Consider the following 26,747-nt stretch of genomic DNA (forward strand, 5'->3'; position numbering starts at 1 on the left):
ATCCAAATATAGGGGAGTGCTAACCCTCCATCAGCAACAGACATCTGGAGTGTGTTCAAGAAAAAAGGCCTGCTTAACCAAAATAATGTTGGGAAAAAAATTAAAATAGGGAGTGAATTGACATTTTAATAATGGCCACACGCCCAATAATGGATATTGGTAGGTTCTGCTACTTGTTTAAAAGCCCGTGAACTTGACTAAGTGGTAGAATAGTTCAATTTGAACAGATCGGCAATGTTAGTATATAGATACCTAGATATCTTATGGGGCAACATTTGCTGTATTTCCAAAGGAAGAATTGTGTGGGAGCAAAGGAAAGAAGCACCTCAGACTTGACCTGATTAATCTTCTTGCCCCCAATTTCAACAGTTGGATTCTGCGAAATGCGCTGTCGATATTACAGCTATTTCCAGCCAAGTACTAAATGATGTCCTCGGCAAACAACTTCCGCTTGGGAGCATTGGGCAGTGGTGACCGAATCCCAGCATCTTGCCTGAGGGCAGCCACTAAAGGTTCGACAAAAAAGAGCGAGTAGTACAGGTGACATTGGACTCACTTGCCTCGTACCCCGTGAGATGGAAATGACTCCAGCTGGCTGTGAATTCACCATGTTCGTGGCATTGGAATAGAGATTCTGCACTAATTTGACCGTTATGGGGGGGGGAATACTAAACTGCCGATGAATCCTAAAAAGGACTTCCCATTGTACACGGTTGAACGCTTTTTCGGCATCTTACACTATGATGGCTGCTGGAACATTGTTTCAGTAATAGTCTCTTGCTTGTAATAAGAAGTAGGTAGATAAGGTTCTGCCTGGCAAGAAGCCTCAGATGGTATACCATTGTTGCCACTAGCTTTTGCATTCAGTAGCAGCTTTATACCTTCTATAATTTCGTCCAGTGTAATGGGAGCTTCAATCATTGTCCGGATGTCATTTTCAGGAGAAGGAAGTGGAATAGATTGGAGAAAGGTCTCGATGACATGGGACAAAGGATTACAGTCTGAGGTATAGAGCTGCTCATAATGCTTCATAAAAACTTTTCCTATTTGGTTGGAATCTGAAACTAATGGATTTAGAGTTCCCTTTCCAGATCTCTTTAATAGTTGGCAAATTCCATTTCAAAAAAAACATTTTTGACCATGCCAAGAGGCTCATTCTCTTCATACTGTTTCTGGTAACAGGTGTGCCGGGCCACTATACCCTGAGAGAGAAAATATTCCTGTAGCCACAGATAGCCTTGGCCAATCTATCCCTGGATGCTTTTGAACGGACACTCCTCCAACTGCCTAGAATGCTTGAGCTCAGATTGAGGAACCAAAATTTCCTCTTTCCTTGCATCTTAACGCTGAACAGTACAAGATATGACCTACCCCCCCCACCCCCCCCCCACAATCCAATCCCTCTTGCGTCAATGAGGATTTATCGAAGGACCAGCGTTGTCTTGCAGTATGGGAATCGCATAATTTGAGATCTACAAATGGGACAGAGTGCTTTGAAAAGGGGTTTGACGTAAATCCAGTCCCTACATTTTGCCAATTGTATGATTTTAAAAAATAATCAACAAATGATGCACAGTTAAAACATTTGGAGAAGCAGGTATATTCCCATCTGGTGGGGTAGTCTTCTCTCTATGGATCCACAAGTGCGAAATCTCAAATGACTAGCTAAAAACCAAACTGATTTTGGTTTATTCTTATGTATGTTTGAGCAAGAGCAATCCCAGCGCTCGCGTTGAAGGAGATTGAAATCTCCAATGAGAATCAGTCCCGTGAGGGGTACCAACATGTTGTAAATTTTGTCTAATGATGTTGCGTCCTCTTCAATCGGTGCATAAAAACTGATCAAGTTTCAAGCAGACCCATATCCATCTACATTTGGGATCTCTCGTAACCTGTATAATTTCCCCCACAAATGTATTAGTAAAAACAATTGCCACCCAGGAACTGCGGTGCTAGCTGATGCAAAGAATGCCCAGATATACCTCCTAAAAATAAACATGATCCCCCCACACCCCTTAAAAACTAACCCCACCACCACCTAAAAAGTAACCCCAACCCCTCCTACCTGTTCCTGTGCGATGCTCCTCCAAACTCCGCTCTTCCCGAACACTAGACAGAATCAACCTTAAGCACGCACATGCATGGTTAAGGCCGAGTCGTTGTTCGGGCATGTTTTTGTTTGTGACTCCGGAACTCGTTGTTTCGGAGTCGTGGCAAACTTAGTTTCCCATATATCATGGCATCTGCAGAACTTTGGCTCAAACTTTCAAATGGGTCTCCCGAAGTAGGATCACCTGCGCCTTTTGATTCTTTCAGACATGCTTTAATAGATCTAAATGTATTCTGATTGTTGATGCCATTAGTGTTGCATGAAGCTATTCTGATTTTATTCGTTATGAAATAATGAAATGAACACACTGATCACCAAAGCGCATCCTGATGTAAACTAGAATAACATTTATCTTCCTTTCCAAATATTTAACCATCCTGCTTGAGTTGAATACTGATTCTTTTGCCCCTTTTCCTGTACTCTTCCACCAACCCCCCCTCCCTCACACACCCCGTGATCCCCCTTCACCATCCTTCAGCGTGGGCATCCTCCCTGCCTGGGGTACCTGGGAAGGCATCCACCGTTACTCCCTATTGCCCTGCTACACCCACCTAATCCCCACCCCTGCCCTACCACCCGACCCTGAATAGGGGCACTGTGACTTGGTGCCCAAGGCATTTTAGTGGGTAGCTGGTGACACTGCTGCAACGCAATCACACTGACAGAAAAACCTTCATATACTCAGCATTGTACATTGTGAAAGAAAAAGAATATAGGAAGAAAAGAGATAACTAAGAGCCTAGAGGCTTATTTGGCAGTGCTATCCCTCTCTTCCCCCTGCTTGGTACTGTAGAGACTGGAAGATCTCCCGAGCCAATTCGTCGACTGAAAGATGTGTGCCCTTGTTTAGAACTTTCAGCTTTGATTGTTGCCCGCCGGGGCATCAAGCTGCTGTAAACAATTAATCGTGCCTCTAAACTCCTTCCGGCTCTGTGCTCAAAATGCGTACATGTCTGTGAATAGCTTGAACGAAAAATTGTCTGGATTCTGGTATGCCTTAACTCACAGCACATGCCAAATCCGCTCCTTAACTCTAAAGTCCGCCAAAGTTTTCAATGATAGTTTGAGGATACTTGGCATTAGGGTACTAGGGTACTAAACTGCTGGTACACGGTGAGCCTGTGTGACTGTGAGGTCGATCTTCTTAGATGCTACTTCGGGATATACATATTTGGAAATAAGATCTGATGCAACAGCTGCTACTCATTGGACATTTTACACCCCTCTGGCACTCTTATTATACGTAAATTAGATCTTCGTGATCGGTTTTCAGCATTGTTAACCTTGATTTGGAGCTCGGCCAACTCAGTTTGTAATTTGGTCACTTGAGTCGTTTGAAGTGGTAAGCTGTCTTCAAGATCTGAAATCCGCTGCTCTGCGCTGACTATGCATGCCGAGAACTGTTGGATCTCTGACTGACTGGATTGCGCACAGCTGTTACTCTGTTTTCTTTGGTGCATCTTCTTTAGATAATCTCTTTTTTTAATTCAATCAAAATCTTTTGTAGCAGAACAGTCCTAGAATCTGATTGTTTGTCAAAGTTTCCAGCATTTTTAGTTTGAGGTAAAGTCTGAAGTGATGACCCTCCTGCCTGGTACCTTGACCGTTGTGGAGGCCTCAATGGTACCTTCCAAAGCAGTGGTAATTGGGGATTAATTCACTGCTGTGGTCGTCTCACTGAGGGATGTTTCTCCTGCCTCTCAGAGCTTACACTTTCCTTGCATGCTTTAGAGCTGGTAAATTTATGCTGTTCCTTTGCGTTAGAATTTGTAAATAGGAGATATGATGACAGCTGCCTGACTCTAGAGGAGGTCCCCAGTAAAAGTGTTTCATTTACTGCTGTTGTACTTATGTCCGTAGTTTGAGGAGAAGCAGGGCGTGTTGCATTGAAGGGGGGTGTGTTCTATGACCTTACTCATTTCCATAACTGACAACGAGGCAGAGCCAGAGCCTGTCTCTTTAATTGTGTGTTGTTCATCCATCTTCCCCTTGAGCAAAGAGTTCCAAAGGACGATTGCCCAGACCCCTAAGCTGGAGAGCTCTCCTGGATTCTCCGTTAAACAGATTGTAGTCCGGTTCCTTATTAGAGGGGATTCAGTTGTGATTCAAAAACTTAGAGTACAGTTGATTACTGGACGGCTTTTAGTAGAAGTGTCCCTAGAGATCCTCTTCATGGTGGCACTGAAATATAGCTATATGAATACCATGCGGGGGACACAAGCCGCACCTATACCTATACCTATATTGGTAGCCTCCGTGCCCACCCGCCCTGTCCTCGACTGAGACTAGGCCTAAAGCATACCCCTCAGTACTAGCTTGATGTTTTTAGTGCGCTTAGCTGTAGTGGCTGTGACACTGTGACTCTGTAGGACTGTAGATCTAATTTTTAACAGCAGACTCTTGAAGCATGACCAGTGACCTACTGCATGTACTTTGTTGGATTGTGCGCGATACAGGTGTTATAAGAGTGAGCCATCTGAAAGTTCTAGTAACTATGAGCAGAACACTCCCCAGTTAGCCGATTAAGCAAAGGAGTAAAAGGAAGGGGGGAGGGAGCCTCTGACCTGGTACTTTTGTAAATTTCAGCCAACATGTTCCAGGCTGCGCTTGCTGACTGCTGCTCTCGAGATAATCTACCAACTTCCCAAATGATCATGGGCACAGATCAGGCCCACACATATCCCTTCAGTGCAGCGCTGTTGAACCCGGAGAGAGCTGCGCAAGAAGTCAGTTGTCTATGAAGGTGCACAGTTGTGCACGACGCTCTCCTGTGTGAATTCCGACTCCAAATCGCATCTTGTACTACAAAGGCCGGCCACTGTGGTCCGCTCGCCCAAAGCCACAAATCCTGCTTATGTCTGCGGCTTCACGCTATTGCTTGGTTTCATGCATAGCGGTACAATTCCCCCTGCAACTCGACGTCAATGCCACTTGACCTCCGCTGTTTGCCCATTTATGGATCTATGATTTCTGTAATCTCTCCCCCCCGCTCTCTCTCCCCCCGCTCTCTCTCCCCCCCGCTCTCTCTCCCCCCCGCTCTCTCTCTCTCCCCCGCTCTCTCTCTCTCCCCCCCCTCTCTCTCTCCCCCCCGCTCTCTCTCTCCCCCCCCGCTCTCTCTCTCCCCCCCCGCTCTCTCTCCCCCCCCTGCTCTCTCTCTCCCCCCCCCCCCCGCTCTCTCCCCCCCCCGCTCTCTCCCCCCCCCGCTCTCTCCCCCCCCCACTCTCTCTCTCCCCCCCGCTCTCTCTCCCCCCGCGCTCTCTCTCCCCCCGCGCTCTCTCTCCCCCCCGCGCTCTCTCTCCCCCCGCGCTCTCTCTCCCCCCGCGCTCTCTCTCCCCCCGCTCTCTCTCCCCCCGCTCTCTCTCTCCCCCCGCTCTCTCTCTCTCCCCCCGCTCTCTCTCTCTCCCCCCGCTCTCTCTCTCTCCCCCCGCTCTCTCTCTCTCCCCCCGCTCTCTCTCTCTCCCCCCGCTCTCTCTCTCTCCCCCCGCTCTCTCTCCCCCCGCTCTCTCTCTCTCCCCCCGCTCTCTCTCCCCCGCTCTCTCTCTCTCTCCCCCGCTCTCTCTCTCTCCCCCGCTCTCTCTCTCTCCCCCGCTCTCTCTCTCTCCCCCGCTCTCTCTCTCCCCCGCTCTCTCTCTCTCCCCCGCTCTCTCTCTCTCCCCCGCTCTCTCTCTCTCCCCCGCTCTCTCTCTCTCCCCCGCTCTCTCTCTCTCCCCCGCTCTCTCTCTCCCCCGCTCTCTCTCTCCCCCGCTCTCTCTCTCCCCCGCTCTCTCTCCCCCGCTCTCTCTCCCCCGCTCTCTCTCCCCCGCTCTCTCTCCCCCGCTCTCTCTCCCCCGCTCTCTCTCCCCCGCTCTCTCTCCCCCGCTCTCTCTCCCCCGCTCTCTCTCTCCCCCGCTCTCTCTCTCCCCCGCTCTCTCTCTCCCCCGCTCTCTCTCTCCCCCGCTCTCTCTCTCCCCCGCTCTCTCTCTCCCCCGCTCTCTCTCTCCCCCGCTCTCTCTCTCCCCCGCTCTCTCTCTCCCCCGCTCTCTCTCTCCCCCGCTCTCTCTCTCCCCCGCTCTCTCTCTCCCCCGCTCTCTCTCCCCCGCTCTCTCTCTCCCCCGCTCTCTCTCTCCCCCGCTCTCTCTCTCCCCCGCTCTCTCTCTCCCCCGCTCTCTCTCTCCCCCGCTCTCTCTCTCCCCCGCTCTCTCTCTCCCCCGCTCTCTCTCTCCCCCGCTCTCTCTCCCCCGCTCTCTCTCTCCCCCGCTCTCTCTCTCCCCCGCTCTCTCCCCCCCCTCTCTCTCTCCCCCGCTCTCTCTCTCCCCCGCTCTCTCTCTCCCCCGCTCTCTCTCTCCCCCGCTCTCTCTCTCCCCCGCTCTCTCTCTCCCCCGCTCTCTCTCTCCCCCGCTCTCTCTCTCCCCCGCTCTCTCTCTCCCCCGCTCTCTCTCTCCCCCGCTCTCTCTCTCCCCCGCTCTCTCTCTCCCCCGCTCTCTCTCTCCCCCGCTCTCTCTCTCCCCCGCTCTCTCTCTCCCCCGCTCTCTCTCTCCCCCGCTCTCTCTCTCCCCCGCTCTCTCTCTCCCCCGCTCTCTCTCTCCCCCGCTCTCTCTCTCCCCCGCTCTCTCTCTCCCCCGCTCTCTCTCTCCCCCGCTCTCTCTCTCCCCCGCTCTCTCTCTCCCCCGCTCTCTCTCTCCCCCGCTCTCTCTCTCCCCCGCTCTCTCTCTCCCCCGCTCTCTCTCTCCCCCGCTCTCTCTCTCCCCCGCTCTCTCTCTCCCCCGCTCTCTCTCTCCCCCGCTCTCTCTCTCCCCCGCTCTCTCTCTCCCCCGCTCTCTCTCTCCCCCGCTCTCTCTCTCCCCCGCTCTCTCTCTCCCCCGCTCTCTCTCTCCCCGCTCTCTCTCTCCCCCGCTCTCTCTCTCCCCCGCTCTCTCTCTCCCCCGCTCTCTCTCTCCCCCGCTCTCTCTCTCCCCCGCTCTCTCTCTCCCCCGCTCTCTCTCTCCCCCGCTCTCTCTCTCCCCCGCTCTCTCTCTCCCCCGCTCTCTCTCTCCCCCGCTCTCTCTCTCCCCCGCTCTCTCTCTCCCCCGCTCTCTCTCTCCCCCGCTCTCTCTCTCCCCCGCTCTCTCTCTCCCCCGCTCTCTCTCTCCCCCGCTCTCTCTCTCCCCCGCTCTCTCTCTCCCCCGCTCTCTCTCTCCCCCGCTCTCTCTCTCCCCCGCTCTCTCTCTCCCCCGCTCTCTCTCTCCCCCGCTCTCTCTCTCCCCGCTCTCTCTCTCCCCCGCTCTCTCTCTCCCCCGCTCTCTCTCTCCCCCGCTCTCTCTCTCCCCCGCTCTCTCTCTCCCCCGCTCTCTCTCTCCCCCGCTCTCTCTCTCCCCCGCTCTCTCTCTCCCCCGCTCTCTCTCTCCCCCGCTCTCTCTCTCCCCCGCTCTCTCTCTCCCCCGCTCTCTCTCTCCCCCGCTCTCTCTCTCCCCCGCTCTCTCTCTCCCCCGCTCTCTCTCTCCCCCGCTCTCTCTCTCCCCCGCTCTCTCTCTCCCCCGCTCTCTCTCTCCCCCGCTCTCTCTCTCCCCCGCTCTCTCTCTCCCCCGCTCTCTCTCTCCCCCGCTCTCTCTCTCCCCCCTCTCTCTCTCCCCCGCTCTCTCTCTCCCCCGCTCTCTCTCTCCCCCGCTCTCTCTCTCCCCCGCTCTCTCTCTCCCCCGCTCTCTCTCTCCCCCGCTCTCTCTCTCCCCCGCTCTCTCTCTCCCCCGCTCTCTCTCTCCCCCGCTCTCTCTCTCCCCCGCTCTCTCTCTCCCCCGCTCTCTCTCTCCCCCGCTCTCTCTCTCCCCCGCTCTCTCTCTCCCCCGCTCTCTCTCTCCCCCGCTCTCTCTCTCCCCCGCTCTCTCTCTCCCCCGCTCTCTCTCTCCCCCGCTCTCTCTCTCCCCCCGCTCTCTCTCTCCCCCGCTCTCTCTCTCCCCCGCTCTCTCTCTCCCCCGCTCTCTCTCTCCCCCGCTCTCTCTCTCCCCCGCTCTCTCTCTCCCCCGCTCTCTCTCTCCCCCGCTCTCTCTCTCCCCCGCTCTCTCTCTCCCCCGCTCTCTCTCTCCCCCGCTCTCTCTCTCCCCCGCTCTCTCTCTCCCCCGCTCTCTCTCTCCCCCGCTCTCTCTCTCCCCCGCTCTCTCTCTCCCCCGCTCTCTCTCTCCCCCGCTCTCTCTCTCCCCCGCTCTCTCTCTCCCCCGCTCTCTCTCTCCCCCGCTCTCTCTCTCCCCCGCGCGCTCTCTCTCTCCCCCGCGCGCTCTCTCTCTCCCCCGCGCGCTCTCTCCCACGCTCTCTCTCTCCCCCGCGCGCTCTCTCCCCCGCTCTCTCTCTCACCCCCGCGCGCTCTCTCTCCCCCGCGCTCTCTCTCTCCCCCGCGCTCTCTCTCTCCCCCGCGCTCTCTCTCTCCCCCGCGCTCTCTCTCTCCCCCGCGCTCTCTCTCTCCCCGCGCTCTCTCTCTCCCCCGCGCTCTCTCTGCCCCGCTCTCTCTCTGCCCCGCTCTCTCTCTGCCCCGCTCTCTCTCTGCCCCGCTCTCTCTCTGCCCCGCTCTCTCTCTGCCCCGCTCTCTCTCTGCCCCGCTCTCTCTCTGCCCCGCTCTCTCTCTGCCCCGCTCTCTCTCTGCCCCGCTCTCTCTCTGCCCCGCTCTCTCTCTGCCCCGCTCTCTCTCTGCCCCGCTCTCTCTCTGCCCCGCTCTCTCTCTGCCCCGCTCTCTCTCTGCCCCGCGCTCTCTCTGCCCCGCTCTCTCTCTGCCCCGCTCTCTCTCTGCCCCGCTCTCTCTCTGCCCCGCTCTCGCTCTGCCCCGCTCTCGCTCTGCCCCGCTCTCGCTCTGCCCCGCTCTCGCTCTGCCCCGCTCTCGCTCTGCCCCGCTCTCGCTCTGCCCCGCTCTCGCTCTGCCCCGCTCTCGCTCTGCCCCGCTCTCGCTCTGCCCCGCTCTCGCTCTGCCCCGCTCTCGCTCTGCCCCGCTCTCGCTCTGCCCCGCTCTCGCTCTGCCCCGCTCTCGCTCTGCCCCGCTCTCGCTCTGCCCCGCTCTGCCCCGCTCTGCCCCGCTCTCGCTCTGCCCCGCTCTCGCTCTGCCCCGCTCTCGCTCTGCCCCGCTCTCGCTCTGCCCCGCTCTCGCTCTGCCCCGCTCTCGCTCTGCCCCGCTCTCGCTCTGCCCCGCTCTCGCTCTGCCCCGCTCTCGCTCTGCCCCGCTCTCGCTCTGCCCCGCTCTCGCTCTGCCCCGCTCTCGCTCTGCCCCGCTCTCGCTCTGCCCCGCTCTCGCTCTGCCCCGCTCTCGCTCTGCCCCGCTCTCGCTCTGCCCCGCTCTCGCTCTGCCCCGCTCTCGCTCTGCCCCGCTCTCGCTCTGCCCCGCTCTCGCTCTGCCCCGCTCTCGCTCTGCCCCGCTCTCGCTCTGCCCCGCTCTCGCTCTGCCCCGCTCTCGCTCTGCCCCGCTCTCGCTCTGCCCCGCTCTCGCTCTGCCCCGCTCTCGCTCTGCCCCGCTCTCGCTCTGCCCCGCTCTCGCTCTGCCCCGCTCTCGCTCTGCCCCGCTCTCGCTCTGCCCCGCTCTCGCTCTGCCCCGCTCTCGCTCTGCCCCGCTCTCGCTCTGCCCCGCTCTCGCTCTGCCCCGCTCTCGCTCTGCCCCGCTCTCGCTCTGCCCCGCTCTCGCTCTGCCCCGCTCTCGCTCTGCCCCGCTCTCGCTCTGCCCCGCTCTCGCTCTGCCCCGCTCTCGCTCTGCCCCGCTCTCGCTCTGCCCCGCTCTCGCTCTGCCCCGCTCTCGCTCTGCCCCGCTCTCGCTCTGCCCCGCTCTCGCTCTGCCCCGCTCTCGCTCTGCCCCGCTCTCGCTCTGCCCCGCTCTCGCTCTGCCCCGCTCTCGCTCTGCCCCGCTCTCGCTCTGCCCCGCTCTCGCTCTGCCCCGCTCTCGCTCTGCCCCGCTCTCGCTCTGCCCCGCTCTCGCTCTGCCCCGCTCTCGCTCTGCCCCGCTCTCGCTCTGCCCCGCTCTCGCTCTGCCCCGCTCTCGCTCTGCCCCGCTCTCGCTCTGCCCCGCTCTCGCTCTGCCCCGCTCTCGCTCTGCCCCGCTCTCGCTCTGCCCCGCTCTCGCTCTGCCCCGCTCTCGCTCTGCCCCGCTCTCGCTCTGCCCCGCTCTCGCTCTGCCCCGCTCTCGCTCTGCCCCGCTCTCGCTCTGCCCCGCTCTCGCTCTGCCCCGCTCTCGCTCTGCCCCGCTCTCGCTCTGCCCCGCTCTCGCTCTGCCCCGCTCTCGCTCTGCCCCGCTCTCGCTCTGCCCCGCTCTCGCTCTGCCCCGCTCTCGCTCTGCCCCGCTCTCGCTCTGCCCCGCTCTCGCTCTGCCCCGCTCTCGCTCTGCCCCGCTCTCGCTCTGCCCCGCTCTCGCTCTGCCCCGCTCTCGCTCTGCCCCGCTCTCGCTCTGCCCCGCTCTCGCTCTGCCCCGCTCTCGCTCTGCCCCGCTCTCGCTCTGCCCCGCTCTCGCTCTGCCCCGCTCTCGCTCTGCCCCGCTCTCGCTCTGCCCCGCTCTCGCTCTGCCCCGCTCTCGCTCTGCCCCGCTCTCGCTCTGCCCCGCTCTCGCTCTGCCCCGCTCTCGCTCTGCCCCGCTCTCGCTCTGCCCCGCTCTCGCTCTGCCCCGCTCTCGCTCTGCCCCGCTCTCGCTCTGCCCCGCTCTCGCTCTGCCCCGCTCTCGCTCTGCCCCGCTCTCGCTCTGCCCCGCTCTCGCTCTGCCCCGCTCTCGCTCTGCCCCGCTCTCGCTCTGCCCCGCTCTCGCTCTGCCCCGCTCTCGCTCTGCCCCGCTCTCGCTCTGCCCCGCTCTCGCTCTGCCCCGCTCTCGCTCTGCCCCGCTCTCGCTCTGCCCCGCTCTCGCTCTGCCCCGCTCTCGCTCTGCCCCGCTCTCGCTCTGCCCCGCTCTCGCTCTGCCCCGCTCTCGCTCTGCCCCGCTCTCGCTCTGCCCCGCTCTCGCTCTGCCCCGCTCTCGCTCTGCCCCGCTCTCGCTCTGCCCCGCTCTCGCTCTGCCCCGCTCTCGCTCTGCCCCGCTCTCGCTCTGCCCCGCTCTCGCTCTGCCCCGCTCTCGCTCTGCCCCCGCTCTGCCCCCGCTCTGCCCCCGCTCTGCCCCGCTCTGCCCCCCGCTCTCCCCCCGCTCTGCCCCCGCTCTCGCTCTCCCCCCGCTCTGCCCCCGCTCTGCCCCCGCTCTCGCTCTCCCCCCGCTCTGCCCCCGCTCTGCCCCCGCTCTGCCCCCGCTCTCGCTCTCCCCCCGCTCTGCCCCCGCTCTGCCCCCGCTCTGCCCCCGCTCTCGCTCTCCCCCCGCTCTGCCCCCGCTCTGCCCCCGCTCTCGCTCTCCCCCCGCTCTGCCCCCGCTCTGCCCCCGCTCTCGCTCTCCCCCCGCTCTGCCCCCGCTCTCCCCCCGCTCTCGCTCTCCCCCCGCTCTCGCTCTCCCCCCGCTCTGCCCCCGCTCTCCCCCCGCTCTCGCTCTCCCCCCGCTCTGCCCCCGCTCTCCCCCCGCTCTCGCTCTGCCCCCGCTCTGCCCCCGCTCTCCCCCCGCCCCCGCTCTGCCCCCGCTCTGCCCCCGCCCCCGCTCTGCCCCCGCTCTCCCCCCGCTCTCGCTCTGCCCCCGCTCTCCCCCCGCTCTCCCCCCGCTCTCGCTCTGCCCCCGCTCTCCCCCCGCTCTCCCCCCGCTCTCCCCCCGCTCTCGCTCTGCCCCCGCTCTCCCCCCGCTCTCCCCCCGCTCTCCCCCCGCTCTCCCCCCGCTCTCGCTCTGCCCCCGCTCTCCCCCCGCTCTCCCCCCGCTCTCCCCCCGCTCTCGCTCTGCCCCCGCTCTCCCCCCGCTCTCCCCCCGCTCTCGCTCTGCCCCCGCTCTCCCCCCGCTCTCCCCCCGCTCTCCCCCCGCTCTCGCTCTCCCCCCGCTCTGCCCCCGCTCTCGCTCTCCCCCCGCTCTGCCCCCGCTCTGCCCCCGCTCTGCCCCCGCTCTGCCCCCCGCTCTCCCCCCGCTCTCCCCCCGCTCTGCCCCCGCTCTGCCCCCGCTCTCCCCCCGCTCTCGCTCTCCCCCCGCTCTGCCCCCGCTCTCCCCCCGCTCTGCCCCCGCTCTCCCCCCGCTCTCGCTCTCCCCCCGCTCTGCCCCCGCTCTCCCCCCGCTCTCGCTCTCCCCCCGCTCTGCCCCCGCTCTCCCCCCGCTCTCCCCCCGCTCTCCCCCCGCTCTCCCCCCGCTCTCCCCCCGCTCTCCCCCCGCTCTCCCCCCGCTCTCCCCCCGCTCTGCCCCCGCTCTGCCCCCGCTCTCCCCCCGCTCTCCCCCCGCTCTCCCCCCGCTCTCCCCCCGCTCTCGCTCTGCCCCCGCTCTGCCCCCGCTCTCCCCCCGCTCTCCCCCCGCTCTCCCCCCGCTCTCGCTCTGCCCCCGCTCTGCCCCCGCTCTCCCCCCGCTCTCCCCCCGCTCTCCCCCCGCTCTCCCCCCGCTCTCCCCCCGCTCTCCCCCCGCTCTCGCTCTCCCCCCGCTCTGCCCCCGCTCTCGCTCTCCCCCCGCTCTGCCCCCGCTCTCCCCCCGCTCTCCCCCCGCTCTCCCCCCGCTCTCCCCCCGCTCTGCCCCCGCACTCGCTCTCCCCCCGCTCTCCCCCCGCTCTCCCCCCGCTCTGCCCCCGCACTCGCTCTCCCCCCGCTCTCGCTCTCCCCCCGCTCTCGCTCTCCCCCCGCTCTCGCTCTCCCCCCGCTCTCGCTCTCCCCCCGCTCTGCCCCCGCTCTCGCTCTCCCCCCCGCTCTCCCCCCGCTCTCGCTCTCGCTCTCGCTCTCCCCCCGCTCTCGCTCTGCCCCCGCTCTGCCCCCGCTCTCGCTCTGCCCCCGCTCTGCCCCCGCTCTGCCCCCGCTCTGCCCCCGCTCTGCCCCCGCTCTGCCCCCGCTCTGCCCCCGCTCTGCCCCCGCTCTCGCTCTCCCCCCGCTCTGCCCCCGCTCTGCCCCCGCTCTCGCTCTCCCCCCGCTCTGCCCCCGCTCTCCCCCCGCTCTCCCCCCGCTCTCGCTCTCCCCCCGCTCTGCCCCCGCTCTCGCTCTCCCCCCGCTCTGCCCCCGCTCTCGCTCTGCCCCCGCTCTGCCCCCGCTCTGCCCCCGCTCTGCCCCCGCTCTGCCCCCGCTCTGCCCCCGCACTCGCTCTCCCCCCGCTCTCGCTCTCCCCCCGCTCTCGCTCTCCCCCCCGCTCTGCCCCCGCTCTCGCTCTCCCCCCCGCTCTGCCCCCGCTCTCGCTCTCCCCCCGCTCTGCCCCCGCTCTCGCTCTCCCCCCGCTCTCGCTCTCCCTCTCGCTCTCCCCCCGCTCTCGCTCTCCCCCCCGCTCTGCCCCCGCTCTCGCTCTCCCCCCCGCTCTGCCCCCGCTCTCCCCCCGCTCTCGCTCTCCCCCCCGCTCTCGCTCTCCCCCCCGCTCTCGCTCTCCCCCCCGCTCTCGCTCTCCCCCCCGCTCTCGCTCTCCCCCCCGCTCTCGCTCTCCCCCCCGCTCTCGCTCTCCCCCCGCTCTCGCTCTCCCCCCCGCTCTCGCTCTCCCCCCCGCTCTCGCTCTCCCCCCCGCTCTCGCTCTCCCCCCCGCTCTCGCTCTCCCCCCCGCTCTCGCTCTCCCCCCCGCTCTCGCTCTCCCCCCCGCTCTCGCTCTCCCCCCGCTCTCGCTCTCCCCCCGCTCTCGCTCTACCCCCGCTCTCCTCTCGCTCTCGCTCTCCTCTCGCTCTCCCCCCCGCTCTCGCTCTCCCCCCCGCGCTTCAAACCGACCTCCCTTGCAACCGCAGCCCTGGACCTCCAGTACCGTCCGTCCGTTGCTTCTACTAGGCCAGTGAGTGAAGTATGATCCCACCTATTGAGAGGGGTACCATACGGGCTGCGCACCCTCAATGGCTCAGGTAGGGGCTTGGCTGTTTTGATTTAAGCCCGCTCAGGAGACATGGGAGCCGTTATCCGGATCTGAACTAGCGATCCCTGTTTTTCCTGTTGGCAAAGTTTGGGGCCAACCACTCACTGCAGTAGTGACAGCCATGACACCTAGCACAGCATAGGCAAGGCTGGCTGTGAGGCAACTGAACGAAGGTCAGGCACAATTCCTTCACTTTCACTAATACCGCATAAAACTGTCAGCCTGAACTTAAAATGTCTGCTAATTGGGCCCAACCCCTGCATCGTTATCCAATAACACTGACCACTGGGTTAATACACACACTACATAAACTCAGCATGCGGCGTGAAGCTTGGGGTTTGTCATGTTGAGGGGGCTAATTGAGCATTTCATCCTTCCCAGGTTGATGGACTGCGCTCAGTCTATCCTTTAGCAAGCATTGGCATAGCCAATAGGTCTCGCCTTTAGGACCTTATAAGCATTTAGTTATGCAGCACAATATCCTTGGTGCAACAACATCAACTGTTGCATGGCTGAACACTTACAACTTCCCAAAGGTGAGACCTATTGGCTGTCATTTGGAACTTTGCACCTTGTCCATGCTCCTTACTCCTGCTCTATACAATTGTTTTTACCCTTTTTCTCTTATTGCCCATTTGTTTCCCCACATTGCCGGGGAAACATGAATTTAGTCTGCTGGGTGTTTTTTTTTGTCTGGTTTTTTGTGTTTGTTTTTGTTAAACCTTTCTTTGTTTACTCCCTTATTAATTTCCACGTGGCTTACTTCTTGTCACCAGACAACATATTATATCAATAATAATGCATTGTCAGCTTGGATATTCTCTATAGCCATAGAGGGGTGGGTGTGTGTGTGTGTGTGTGTGTGTGTGTATGTATATGTATATATTTTGCTTTGCATATCAGTGCGGTTGTGGCATGCAGGTCTATTTCATACAAATTGTAGTTCCTCTCTGTACAGTGTGGACCAAGATGTACTTTAACAATATCAATAAGTACCTTATTCCATCAGGTGACTTTAGAAAAGTGTGCGAACTTCAGCGTTATGCATTGGTGAGATCCTGACTTGCATGCCTATTTTTCTTCTTGGATCTCACAACTTATTAAAGTATATAAAAAAAAGTGATGGATGGAAATGCTTGAATGATTCTCAGCCAATGGTAATCATTGGGGCTGCATCCCAGTCCGTTATTTTGCACACCAGTTCAGTTTGGACCCAGCCATATGCAAATCAGTTTTGACCCTGCTGCAATGGGAACAGTCCAGCCCGAACTGCCAGGCCAGGTTTTCCCTGAACCGGAGCACAAGCAACCCAGGACCAGTTTTGCCCTAGTTAGGCTTGGTGTAGCTTGGTTCCAGGGACCGTGTGCATGGTATTCAACTCCTGTCATCCTGATCCAGTTTTCAGTGTGTCCTGAAAAGAGCCCTGACAAGAATGTGAGCAGACGATAGGTTGGTGAGGATGTGACTCAAACCCTTTACTGCACCAAACACTGTTACACCATTTGGTTGTGTCATTTAATATTTGGGCATATAGGTCATTGCAACAGGCCCTTTTATACTTAAAGCTGTGGTATGGCTGCTTTGTTTGCAAAGTGGTTGGACACACTCTTGTTGATTGTCAATTATGAGACCATATCGATGTCTGCTGTGGTGACCAGCACGCATAGCTCAGTTTCTTTTGTGTGTTCTTCCTTTTCCGCTTTAATTTTCACCATAATAAATCCCTTCTAGCTCTTGCATCCTCCCTCTATCCTCCTGCTTTCTTAGGTTAGAGCCCAGCATATGGACTGTGCTTGTTCCCACCTTTTGTATGTATTGGTTGAGAAGAGAAAGGTTGGTGAGCAATGGCCCTTGGCGAAAGGGGTGAGAAGCCCAATGCTTTTATGCTTCTGATTCCTCTCCACTGCCCTCCAACCGCCCCCATTTTGAGGTACAGCAGTACAAAAAGGAAGCATATGTATCGAACGCACCTGTCCTCACCAATTTGTCAGTACATTTACACTGCTGTCTTCACTACTGCACCTGATTCTGGAGGGACTTGGTTCACTGGAGGTCCAGTACCAATTGTTAATCTGCTCAGAACTCCTATTACTAGGTTCACCTCCAAGGCAAGGAAGTAGCTGAGCAAAGTGTGCGGTTATCCTAGGGCTTAATTGATGCCAGTAATAACTTGTACCAAAGGTTTCGGCATGTTCCAGGTAAAAATCGCTGAAATATTTGGACATAAGGTAACGAGCCATGGCTAAAGCCGGCGACCATTTCTTTTTTTAAAACTTAAAAAAAAAAAAGTTAATAAAATATTTAACATTTTGTAGTTGTTTCCTAAATTATTAAAGCAGTGTTTTATTGATGCATATCACAGTTAACTGACTTTGTAAACATATGCTCTATCTCTCAAGTAACTCCTTAGTCACATTTACTAACTTTTAAACTAAACTAGAGTGCTATGTAGTGTTTCACAAGTAAGAGCGATCTTTTCACACTAATTATATTAATGGAATAAGAAAAGTAGGTTTTGAGAGTATGGCTTTTATTTTTACCATTTGTTGATCTTGAAGACTGTAATGGGTAAGATTTTGAATCCATCTCAGCTAAGATCTTCAGGTTTCTTTCATTGTCCAGTAACATCCTTAATAAAGTGTTGCTTTGATAGTCTATTGTTGCCTTGAATTTCAGATATGGCAATTAACAAGATATGCCATGTTTGCAAATATATGGATGTATCTGTCATCAACTTATTGTTGTATGGGGAAAAAACACACCGGCAACTAAAATGCTCTGGCTGTACCATCCTCGTTCTGCCACCGAAACAGCAGAGTTTTCGTTTCAATGGTGTAGGAATGTAGGATCTACTTCTTATGGTTACCCCCACTTTTTGCTCGATCTGATGCTGTTTTTGACTAGTCTGACTGGGATCCTGCTAATCAGGACCCATGTCTATCTGCTTTCTCCTTTAAACTGTTGTGTTATGTACTTAGGTACACACCAGATTGGATATTGGGCTACCCTAGTCAGTCCCTAGTATATGGTACCCATGAACCCAGGGCATAGGTACCCCAGAAGTCTCCCAGGGGCTGCAGCATGTATTATGCCACCCATGAGATACCATTCAAAATGAAACTACATGCCTGTTATTGCAGCATGTGTAAGTTGGTGCATGCACCACTTACAAGAGACATAGGTTTACTATATTTAAGGGTCACTGCACTTAAAACCTATGTCACCCCTCTAGCTGGCCTTTACAATCCTGAGGGCAGGGTGCTTAGTTCTAAATGAGAGGGTGCCCCTGCATGAGCAGGACACCCCTGCAGCCTACGGAGTCCATTCTCCTGGGTTGTCAGTGAAGCAGCCATATACTATATAGAGGGGCATCGCGTGACCGCACGATGATCTCAAACGGCTGCAACGAATCCTATCATGTTTGGTATCCAACATGTTGGAATCGTACTCTCACACTGTAAACAGTGGTGTCCCTGTGCATAGTCCAATTCAAACAAGTCCTGGGAGCTTTTGGCTCCTGTTCTGCCCCGAAACTGGACAAAGGGACATGGGAGTAACCTCCCCCCCTGTCCAGACCCTCCCCTGGAACTGAAACCACTGCACTTATACCGTCTGGGCACTCTGGACTTCGTTTAGGCCTTACTTCGTCTCCCTTCCAGTCTGCTGCATCGTCTGTGCCTGTGCATCATGCAGGAACCTTACAAGGGCTGTGAAGCATCAAGGACAACCGAAGTAATCTCCCTTGGAGTGAAGGAGCCACTCCCAAACATTCGTAGGCACCTCAACACTGCTGGACCAGTCTGTTGATCCTGAGCTCCTGCGGACTCCGAAGGGTTCCACAACACAGGCCAGGCCAGCTTCTCACAAATGGGTGGTTACTTTAAATTTTACAAGCAGAGTCATTTTGCTGCAAGCCCCGACTGCTTTCTAGATTATCTGTCCCAGTCTGAGAGGTCCTTAAGCAGAAAAAACATGTTGGCTGCCCCCCTCTCCCCTGTGATCAACCGAGTGGTGGAGGGAGGCTTTCCCTTCTCTCAACACTTCGCCCGGATCACATTAGGTACATGGGTTCTTTTTGTGCTAGTATCCCATGCTGCTCTTCTGTTTCCCCACCCAGCTCCATTCTGCTGCAGACTTAATGTAGGAAAATGAAGATGAGAGCCTTTTTTATTGGAGAGTTGAACCAGTTATGCCCTCAGACTGGAATATGCAACCAGTGTTTCCTAATACAGACAAATGGCTGAAAGTTTCCATGCCATTATTTGCATTTACACACTCCAAGAGTTCCTCCACACACACATTCGGTCATGACATGCCCTCAGAATGACGGGGATATGCATCCACTGTTGCATAGTGGGAAGAATGGGTAGAGGGCTCAATGCCATCAACTGTAGTTAGACTCCAACAGTTCCTTCCCAGGCAGAAATTCTGTATTGTCAGCCACGTGCAACACCTGACATAATCGCCTTAGCTGAAAGTACGCCCACATCTCTGGTAAAAACTAACAGTACCAGAATACGACACTGTCCTTTTACCTGAACATGTCCCCTGTTGCTGTGGCTGCAGAAGGTCCACTTCTATTCTGGCTTGGGCTATTGGATCATAAGACCATCATTATGAGAGCTTGGAGAGCCCAGTCTAGACTGTAGGTATGAATGCTATTTAATATTGGTTTATCTGTGTAAATGACACAAATTCTCCTTCACCTGCTCCATTAGGGTATAGTTTATTTGGGCTTCACATTTTAAGAGGTTTTCCCTTCTCTGGAGAGTGGGCATGGCACAGAGAGAGAACTTGCTTCTTTGAATGTTGTCCTACCAGCACATTGTTGTCAGAGGCTGTGAACTACAAACCTTTTGGACTGAGTAGATTACTCGCACTATTCAAGCCCTTCTAGCTGTATGTGAAAGAGCAGTAGCCTCGGCTCCTGGGCATCCAGTCTGAGCCTGTCTTGGTTCACCTATCTGGTTTCAATCCTGAAGTAACCTGCTGGAAAGATGCCCCTTCCTTCTATTTCTGCTGCAAAGTATCATCTTGACCAATTCACCGAGCTGGTAGGGAGTCCATTGCAGGTATCTCCAGCCGCTACTTTTAGGACACGTTCTATAAATGTTGTTCATCAACTTGCAATAGCAACAAGATGTCTTGTTGGGCCTTAAAATACTTCTTTCTAATGGTAAAGTAATGAATTCAATGTGTAGTATGGGACCATTCGGGCAGCGACCCACAGGACTGTGGGTTGTGAGCACTTCTCTTCCTGAAAGTGCCGGTACTCTGGCTCCCGGTTGGGCATCATAAAGTTTGATTGGGTAGAGATATAGTCTTAGGTATTTTATCCAACCACATCCCCAAAGTTTGGCCTCACCAGGTCTAGTCTGTAATCTGATGTGAACAAGTTAATGGCGAGCAGTTAAAGTAGAAGAGTATTCATGCTTATGAGGACTCGGATTGTTCTAAATTGAAGAAATGTGTATATATATTTTGGAATCTTACAAGGGATCCAGTACTGTTTGTTTCAGTATTGTTGCTGTATGGAATTGGGGTCTATTCTTTAAAAGAAGGATATTGTAGAGTGTTAATTGGTAGTTGTGGTGCAAGATATCACTAAACTGTAATGAAATGCATTGTCATGAGTAAAACCCATCTATTCTGTGAGCAGTGTAGAGCACTTTTTGCTTAGTTTGTGCCCATCAGTTCTTGTCCACTCATTGTACTCTTCTTTTTTTTTTTTCCCTAGGTGTAGCACATCAGTGCTATCATGGGTTCATCAAGGCTGTTCAGGAGGGGAATATACAGTGGGAAAGTCGGACCTATCCATACCCTGGAACACCGATCACTCAGCGATTCTCGCATAGTGAGTAGAACTGCTAAGCTTGGACAGCTGTCTCTTCTCTTCTTGTTCTGCTGTAGGGCTAGGTCATGTTTGTGAGAAAGTGCCCTCTTTCTTGCATGGTATGCCCCCACTTTTTGCTAAATTGCTGAATGTACTTTGACTGAGTGTACCCTGGACTCATGCCAATCAGGTGTCCAGGGCCTATGTTCCTTCCTTAAACACACAAACTCCAAATTGGCAAACCCTGGCCACATGTCAGCCCCTAGTAAATAGTACCCTAGGTACCCAGGGCCTTGTGACCAGGGAAGGCCCCTAAGGGCTGCAGCACTCATTGTGCCACCCTTAGGGGCCCTGTACCCTTACACACACACACTGCCTTTGCAGGCTGAGTGTCTGGGTGCAGGACAAAACAAAGAGTCGACATGGCACACATCCCTGTGTGCCATGCCCAACACCCACACTGCCAAGGCATATGTCAGTCACCCCTCTGGCTGGGTGCCTTATGCCCATGGTGTGGGCACAGGAGCAGGAGCCCTGTGCCCCTACAGTACCCAGGTCCATTCCCGGGCACTGTAAGTGCAGTGCTGCCATTTGAGTACATTGTGCTGAGAGCTCGTCAAACACGAGCTCCACAGCACCATAATGGCAACACTAAAGACTGGGAAGTTTGGGATCAAACTTCTCAGCACATTAAACCCACACTGATGCCAGTGTGAGATTTAATGTACCAAGCACCCCAGAGGGCATCTTAGAGATGCCCCCTTACAACTAACCTACAATCCACGTGTGCTCTGAGGCTGCCCAGGCTGCCACACAGCAGACACGTTGCTGGACCCCTGGGTGGGAGAGCCCCTGCACTCCCGGGCCTGCAACAATGCACATCCTGGGTGAGGTGATAAATCTCCTCCCCCAGGATGAGCAAAGGGAAGCTTCAAAGGCCTGCCGCCTCTAGGAGTTTCCCCAGGCCACTGCAACCCCCCACTCTGGCGGGAAGCTTGGCCGGAAACCCCATACAAGGACAGGGGATGTGCCAGCCTGCCCACCCCACCCATCAGGTGGGGGAGGCGAGGTGAAGCACATCTCCGGGCTCTCGCCATCTTGAAGATGGGAGGCCCTACCCTATCAGGATTAGGCTACTGCCCCCCTCCCACAGGAGAGGGGCAGGATAGGGGGTGTACCCACCCCAGGACAAGGACTCATTGGTCTCTGACCTTCACCTACCTGTAACGCCCCTAAATCTAGTATTTAGGGGCACCCTGAACCTTCCTTCCCGAGATTCCAGATTCGAAAAACTACAAGAAGAGCAAGAAGAACAAAGACCTGCCCTGCAGCTGCTAAAAAGGGAAGAAGACACCAACTGCTTTGGCCCCAGCCCTACCGGCCTGTCGACTCCCGGACCTGCACCACCGCGGCATCTCTCGTGGCCAGCAACCTCACCAACCCCGGAGGACCTGGCTACCTTTTGGCTCTAATCCCCTGGGACTCCATGAGGCTCTACTCAGAAACCTATTTCTAACCCCTGGCAGCAGCCCGGAACCGTGAACCCAGCGCACACTGCACCAGCCAAGCCTGGCCAGTGCCGGAGTGGACAAAGACCCTGAGGACGACCCCACGGCGACTGTGACCCCGAGTCCGGCACCCAAGGACCCCCCTCGACATTCCGGAAGAAGCCTGCAGCCTCGGAACAAGGTGCCCCCCCAACCGCGATCATCAGAGGGTAAGATTTCCCGACACCAAAAGGCACCCCTGCACGCGGCGCCCTGCGGCCCCCTGTGCCCAATCCCGGGGTACCCACCTAACCTACAACTACCCAACTTACCTCTCGAAGTGGTGGTGGCACCTGAAGCATCCTCGTCCCCGAGCTTGCAGCCTTTTTCCTAACCGGAACATTCCCATTGATTTCCATTGAGTGCCCGACTGCTCAAAAGCACCCTGCACCCAGCCGCCCGAGTGGCCCTGGCAGTGCAATCTCTACACTAGCCTACTTCCCCACTTGCCCTGAGTGAGTGACCAGGAGCCCAGCTCCCACAGCCGCGTGGCCTGCTAGTCAGCAGCCACCAAACCAGGCCCCCCTATTCCTCATAGGCTAACATTGGACCTAACTCTCTCTGCACCCGGCCGTCCTGAAACCGCTGAGGGTGAACTGACTGCACCTACCTGACACTGGGAGACCCCTGAGTCTATGCCCAGAACTTCAACTCTGCCAGTCGAGAACTTACCCTTAAACCGCGAACTTCATTTTCCTCATAGGGTAACATTGACTGGCTTTTTCTTGGAAATTAAGTGTGAACTTTTCAAAACTCTAAATATTCACCAAAAATCAGCCGAGTACCAAAAACGAATTTATTCGCCTGCTCTTAGGTGAGCTCCCAGTGCTGGATCTTGGTGCCCAGCACTGACTCTGAAAAGTACCCACAACTATACTTACCTTTAACTCATTTTTCTTCCATAGGAAACCATTGACTGCTTTTCTATGAAATTTCTTCTAAGTGTTGATTTCTGCAATTTCTAAATATTCCTCAAAAATCGTATAACATCTGAAAACGTAATTACTTACCTGTTTTGGATAACTGTCCCAGTATTGAGTCTAGCCACCCAGTACTGGATTACAAAAGTAACGATAACCTACTGTACCTGTAACCTATATTTCCTTCCATAGGGAATCATTGATTGTTTGCTCTGAAATATTTTCTAAGTGCTCACTTTTGAAATAGCTAAATATTAGTTAAAAATCACTACAGTACCAAAGTCGACTTTCAACAGCTGATTCTGAGAACTGACCCAGGACTGGATCTAGGATCCAAGCCTGGAATTACAAAAGTAATCTAAAAAGTAATCTGTTGCATATAATTTGAATTTAGCATTGAGCTCAATGTATTGTGTTTAGAAATAGAGTTGCCTACTGCAACTGTTTGTAACTGTTTACTAAAAAGTCTATTGCATATACAAAAGTATTTTTTTATGAAACATCTCCTGTCGAGAAAGTATATTTTAATTCCAAGTGTTGGTTCTAAAATAAAACAAGCATATATATTTTTTTATATACAAACCATTGGCCTATAGTTCAGTTATTGAGTGTGTGGAACCATTTGCTGACTGAGTGTGTACAACAAATGCTTTACACGTCCTCTGATACTGCCTTACTGCTCGACCAAGCTACCACTTTGGAGAGTAAGGTTATATCTAACTTTAACCTCTGTTAAACCCTTGGGGTCTGTGGACTCTGTACACCCTGTACCTATTAAGGAACAGTATATACAGAGCCACTTTCTCACAATGTTGATCACTCATTGTGAACTGTTTGATTCTTAAATGGACATGGCAAGTATGACATGCATTTTTCCTGTGTCTAGAGGGGCGAAGTTTAGCGCAATCTGTGGAGTAATCACATGAAATTCTCTCCTGGTAGAATTAATCAGCCGTAATTAGTGAATGTTTCACTGCAAGCAAAGTGACTGCATCTATGCATCTTAATGAGTTATGCTCGTATATTTTGAAGATTAGATTTGTTATCCAGAATTTGCGTAGATGGGAGTTTTTACCTGTGAGCGTGTGTAACCGATCTTGGGTGTTTGACCAGAGCAATACTATGGCACTGTGTGGTAAATAAAGCCAGGAGTATAGTTAAATCACAGCTTACAGAGAAAGTAGGTATGAAGGAAGCCGCACCTGGTGATGCTCAGCCCACGCACTCCAACTGACACACACTCAACCACCACACATCAGTATTCTAATTACATCAGTCACTGGCTGAGCAGCAGGGGACATAACCCTAAGAAGAGAATACATGGCATAGAAATGAAGATACCTCACACTGTGATCTCTGGTCGAGTGCTAACAGTCGATTTACCAACTCTAAACCTATGAGATGGATCACACCTCCATATGTGTAGATGATTGATTAGACTGTTTACATCTTGCATTTGGACTATTTAATATTAGTTAGTCATTTAATTGCTTAGTTATTACCTCCTGCTGTTTGATACATTACATCTAGTGCTCTTAGATTTCTGAAGCTGGGTATGCAGTCCTTTACAAAACTACAAAGTAAAATAAATTACTAAGTGACTATGAAATATAGTGGTTTCTTTTTCAGATCCATTTTGAATGCTCTGACTAAGGAGTATTGTTTGTTCCCACCAACAGAATAAAAATCTAGAATTGTTACATGACTGAGGGACCTCCCAGAATATCGTTAAAATTGTATGATTTTCACACTCATGACATGCGCCTTTTGATCAAGTGCACCTTTACTGACCAGGAACAATTTAGTGCAGCTAATTTGCTTTAAACAAGACTGAAGAGCATTAAACAGCACCTTTCCTTCCTGGATAACGTTTTGAAGAATCGAAAGAGTAGAACCACTCTGGTGTCCTTAATTCATGCTTCAAATGTTAGATAACCATTTCTTCTCTACTCCCCTCTGAACTCTGCAATCTTTAGAGTTTCTAGACTGATAGATTATGGCAAATGGATTCCAGTGACTGCAAGTTCTTTTCATACAGAACAGAGCTTGCACAGGTGACTTCTGAGTATCCTTTTAATTGTGCAAAGAAAAAAGGGCTTCCTCAGCTATGCAACTTTAACTCACTTCACTACTGAAAGCTTGGATCGCCTCCAATTTGTAGGGGGGGGGGGGGGGGGGGGTTAGGCGTTGTCAGTTTATTTACTCCTCGGTGCCCTTTCACTTGCCTCAAGGCCTTTGTATACATTTGAGGCAGTCGCAATAGCCGAGACAATTTTATTGTAATAAAAGTATATGTTTAATAAAATGAGTTAAAGGAGCTTTCAGTCAGTCTCTTCATTGATTGATCCACTATTGTCATTCACATTTTTCTTTTGCCCACTACAGCTTGGACCAGTGGGTCATCCCACTTTTGTTATTGGCCAACGTTGCTGTGAGTTACTGCATTCTACTGTTCCACAAGGAGCACACCCACACACAAAGTAGATCTTTTCAGTCGCCACAAAGGCAATGTATGCTTTTTCAGCCCTAAAAAGATTATCTGAAAGAGACCATTAGTTATAGATTCCCTAACTTAAAATTACCCCCAGGTGTCAGACTGGATCTGGAGATTTTTTTTTCGTAGAAGTACTCCTGCGCGTCAGTAGATGGCGTCGGTAGACTCCGCGTTCGTAGTCTACGTCGTGGTCGCAGGGATGACGTAGTGGTGTCTACTTAAATGCCGCCCCTGCGCGCTGACATCAGTTCTTACTTTTTCCGTGCCAGCCAGCACAGATCCGGAGAGAGCGTGCCCCTTAGTCTCTTTTTAACTAACCTTTTTCAACTTTTTGTGCAACGTCTTGATTCTTACTACTCTTGGTGCACGAGGGATGTCCAGCCGTCGGCCCGGATTCAAGCCTTGTGACTCCTATCACAAATTGATGTCGGTCACTGATCTGCCGCTCGTGTCTCTTTGGTGCCTGGAGCGCGACCACGACACGAAGTCGTGCTCTGACTGCCGGGCCTGAACCCGAAGTCTTTGCGGGAACAGTCCCGAAAGCTTTGAGGACCGGCAGTCTCCTCCCATGCCGCTCGAGGTCCTGGTCGAGGGGATTGTCGCCGGACCGATCGCAGAGCCATCACCACTCGTCATCGAAGTATTCACACTCCTCGGGTATGTCGATGCACAAGAAGGCCAAGAAGCATCGTCGCTCTTCGCCTTCTCCCCATCCGTCGGCCGACGCGGAACCCGGAGCGTCGTCGCTCGCCGGCTCCTTCGTCGGAGCCCGCTGGGACGGCTCCGTGATTCCCTCTCTTTCCCGGAGCCGGAGCGACCCCTGCCCAGCTTCGAGCTTTTTACGAATCCCTTAACAGCAGCGGACTCTGCTGGGGGCTCTGGGCCTTCGATGCTGGCGGCTCCGGTGCCGCAGTGCCCCCGTGCCCCCATGGATTCAGGCCTGAATCCGGATCGGTGCCGGTCGACCTCACGGTACCTTCGCCAGCGCCGATCCCGGTGACGACGCTGATTGTGTCCCCAACCGGCGTCGGCCCCAGTCTCATCCCCAATGTGGACACGACGCCGGAGGGACCTTTTGTCCCACTGTTCATTCCTGGCGTTCCTTACCACCCTGAGTGGCAGCCAAAGGAGGGTGAGGACAACTGTGAAGGGGTCTATTGACACTCTAGCAGATCAACTCGAACCAGACTGTAGAGGAGTTGGGTGATGCCAGTGGTCTGGATACCTCACCAGACCTTGGTATGCTTTCTCCCCCTACTGTAGCCACAGAGGAGGGAGCTTCCTATGCTGTGGTGTTGCGTAGGGCGGCTGAGGCCTTTGGACTCGAGCTTCCTACGGTGGCTGTCAAGACTAATCTCCTCCTGACTGAAGTGATTCAGCCGGCAGCTGCCTCTTTGGAGCCCCTGCTGCCTTTTAATGAAGCCCTCACCGACATCCTTCTGGGCACTTGATCCAAGCCCAGCACAGGGGCTCCTGTGGACAGGATGATTGCCCGACGCCACCGCTCGGCCCCAGGCGACCCACTTTTCATCTCCCAACTCGCCCCCGAGAGCTTGGTGGTCCAAGCCTCATCATCAAAAAGCGCATTTCCTACTGCCCGCCCAGATGGGGAATCCAAGAAGCTGGACCATCTTGGGAAGATGTTTTCTTCCTCCAGCTTAGGACTGCGGTCAGTGAACTCCGCATGTCGCTTGGGCCGTTATACACACACGGTGTGGGATACGGTCACGCAAGTGCTGCCACAGTCCCTGGAGGAGGCCCCGGCCGTGCTCACCCGCGCTCTTGCTGAGGGTCGAGATGCAGCTAATTTCACCATCTGGTGTGGGCTGCATACCGCCGACTCTCTGGGTAGACTGTTTCCTCGTCGGTAGCCCTGAGGCGCTATGCCTAGCTGGGGATGTCCAATCTACCCTTTTGGATATGCCCTTTGATGGCCGTCGCCTGTTTGGTAACAAGGCGGACAACGCACTCGAGCTCACCCAAGAACAAAGGCCTGCGTCCTATCTTAGACCTCAGGGACGTCAACCGCTT

General features: G+C 55.4%; 1 protein-coding gene across 1 annotated transcript in view; it reads left to right on the top strand.

The window, feature by feature from the left end:
* FBXO42 (F-box protein 42) overlaps window positions 1-26,747 on the top strand; it is a 183,150-nt gene that overhangs the window by 37,257 nt on the left and 119,146 nt on the right. The window contains exon 3 of the mRNA XM_085608595.1: window positions 19,660-19,776. Within this exon, the coding sequence (XP_085464721.1) occupies window positions 19,660-19,776 (117 nt within the window). The remainder of the gene's footprint in view (window positions 1-19,659; window positions 19,777-26,747) is intronic.

Source organism: Triturus cristatus, chromosome 1_2 (assembly GCF_964204655.1).
Source record: "Triturus cristatus chromosome 1_2, aTriCri1.1, whole genome shotgun sequence".
NCBI classification, from domain to species: Eukaryota; Metazoa; Chordata; class Amphibia; order Caudata; family Salamandridae; genus Triturus; species Triturus cristatus.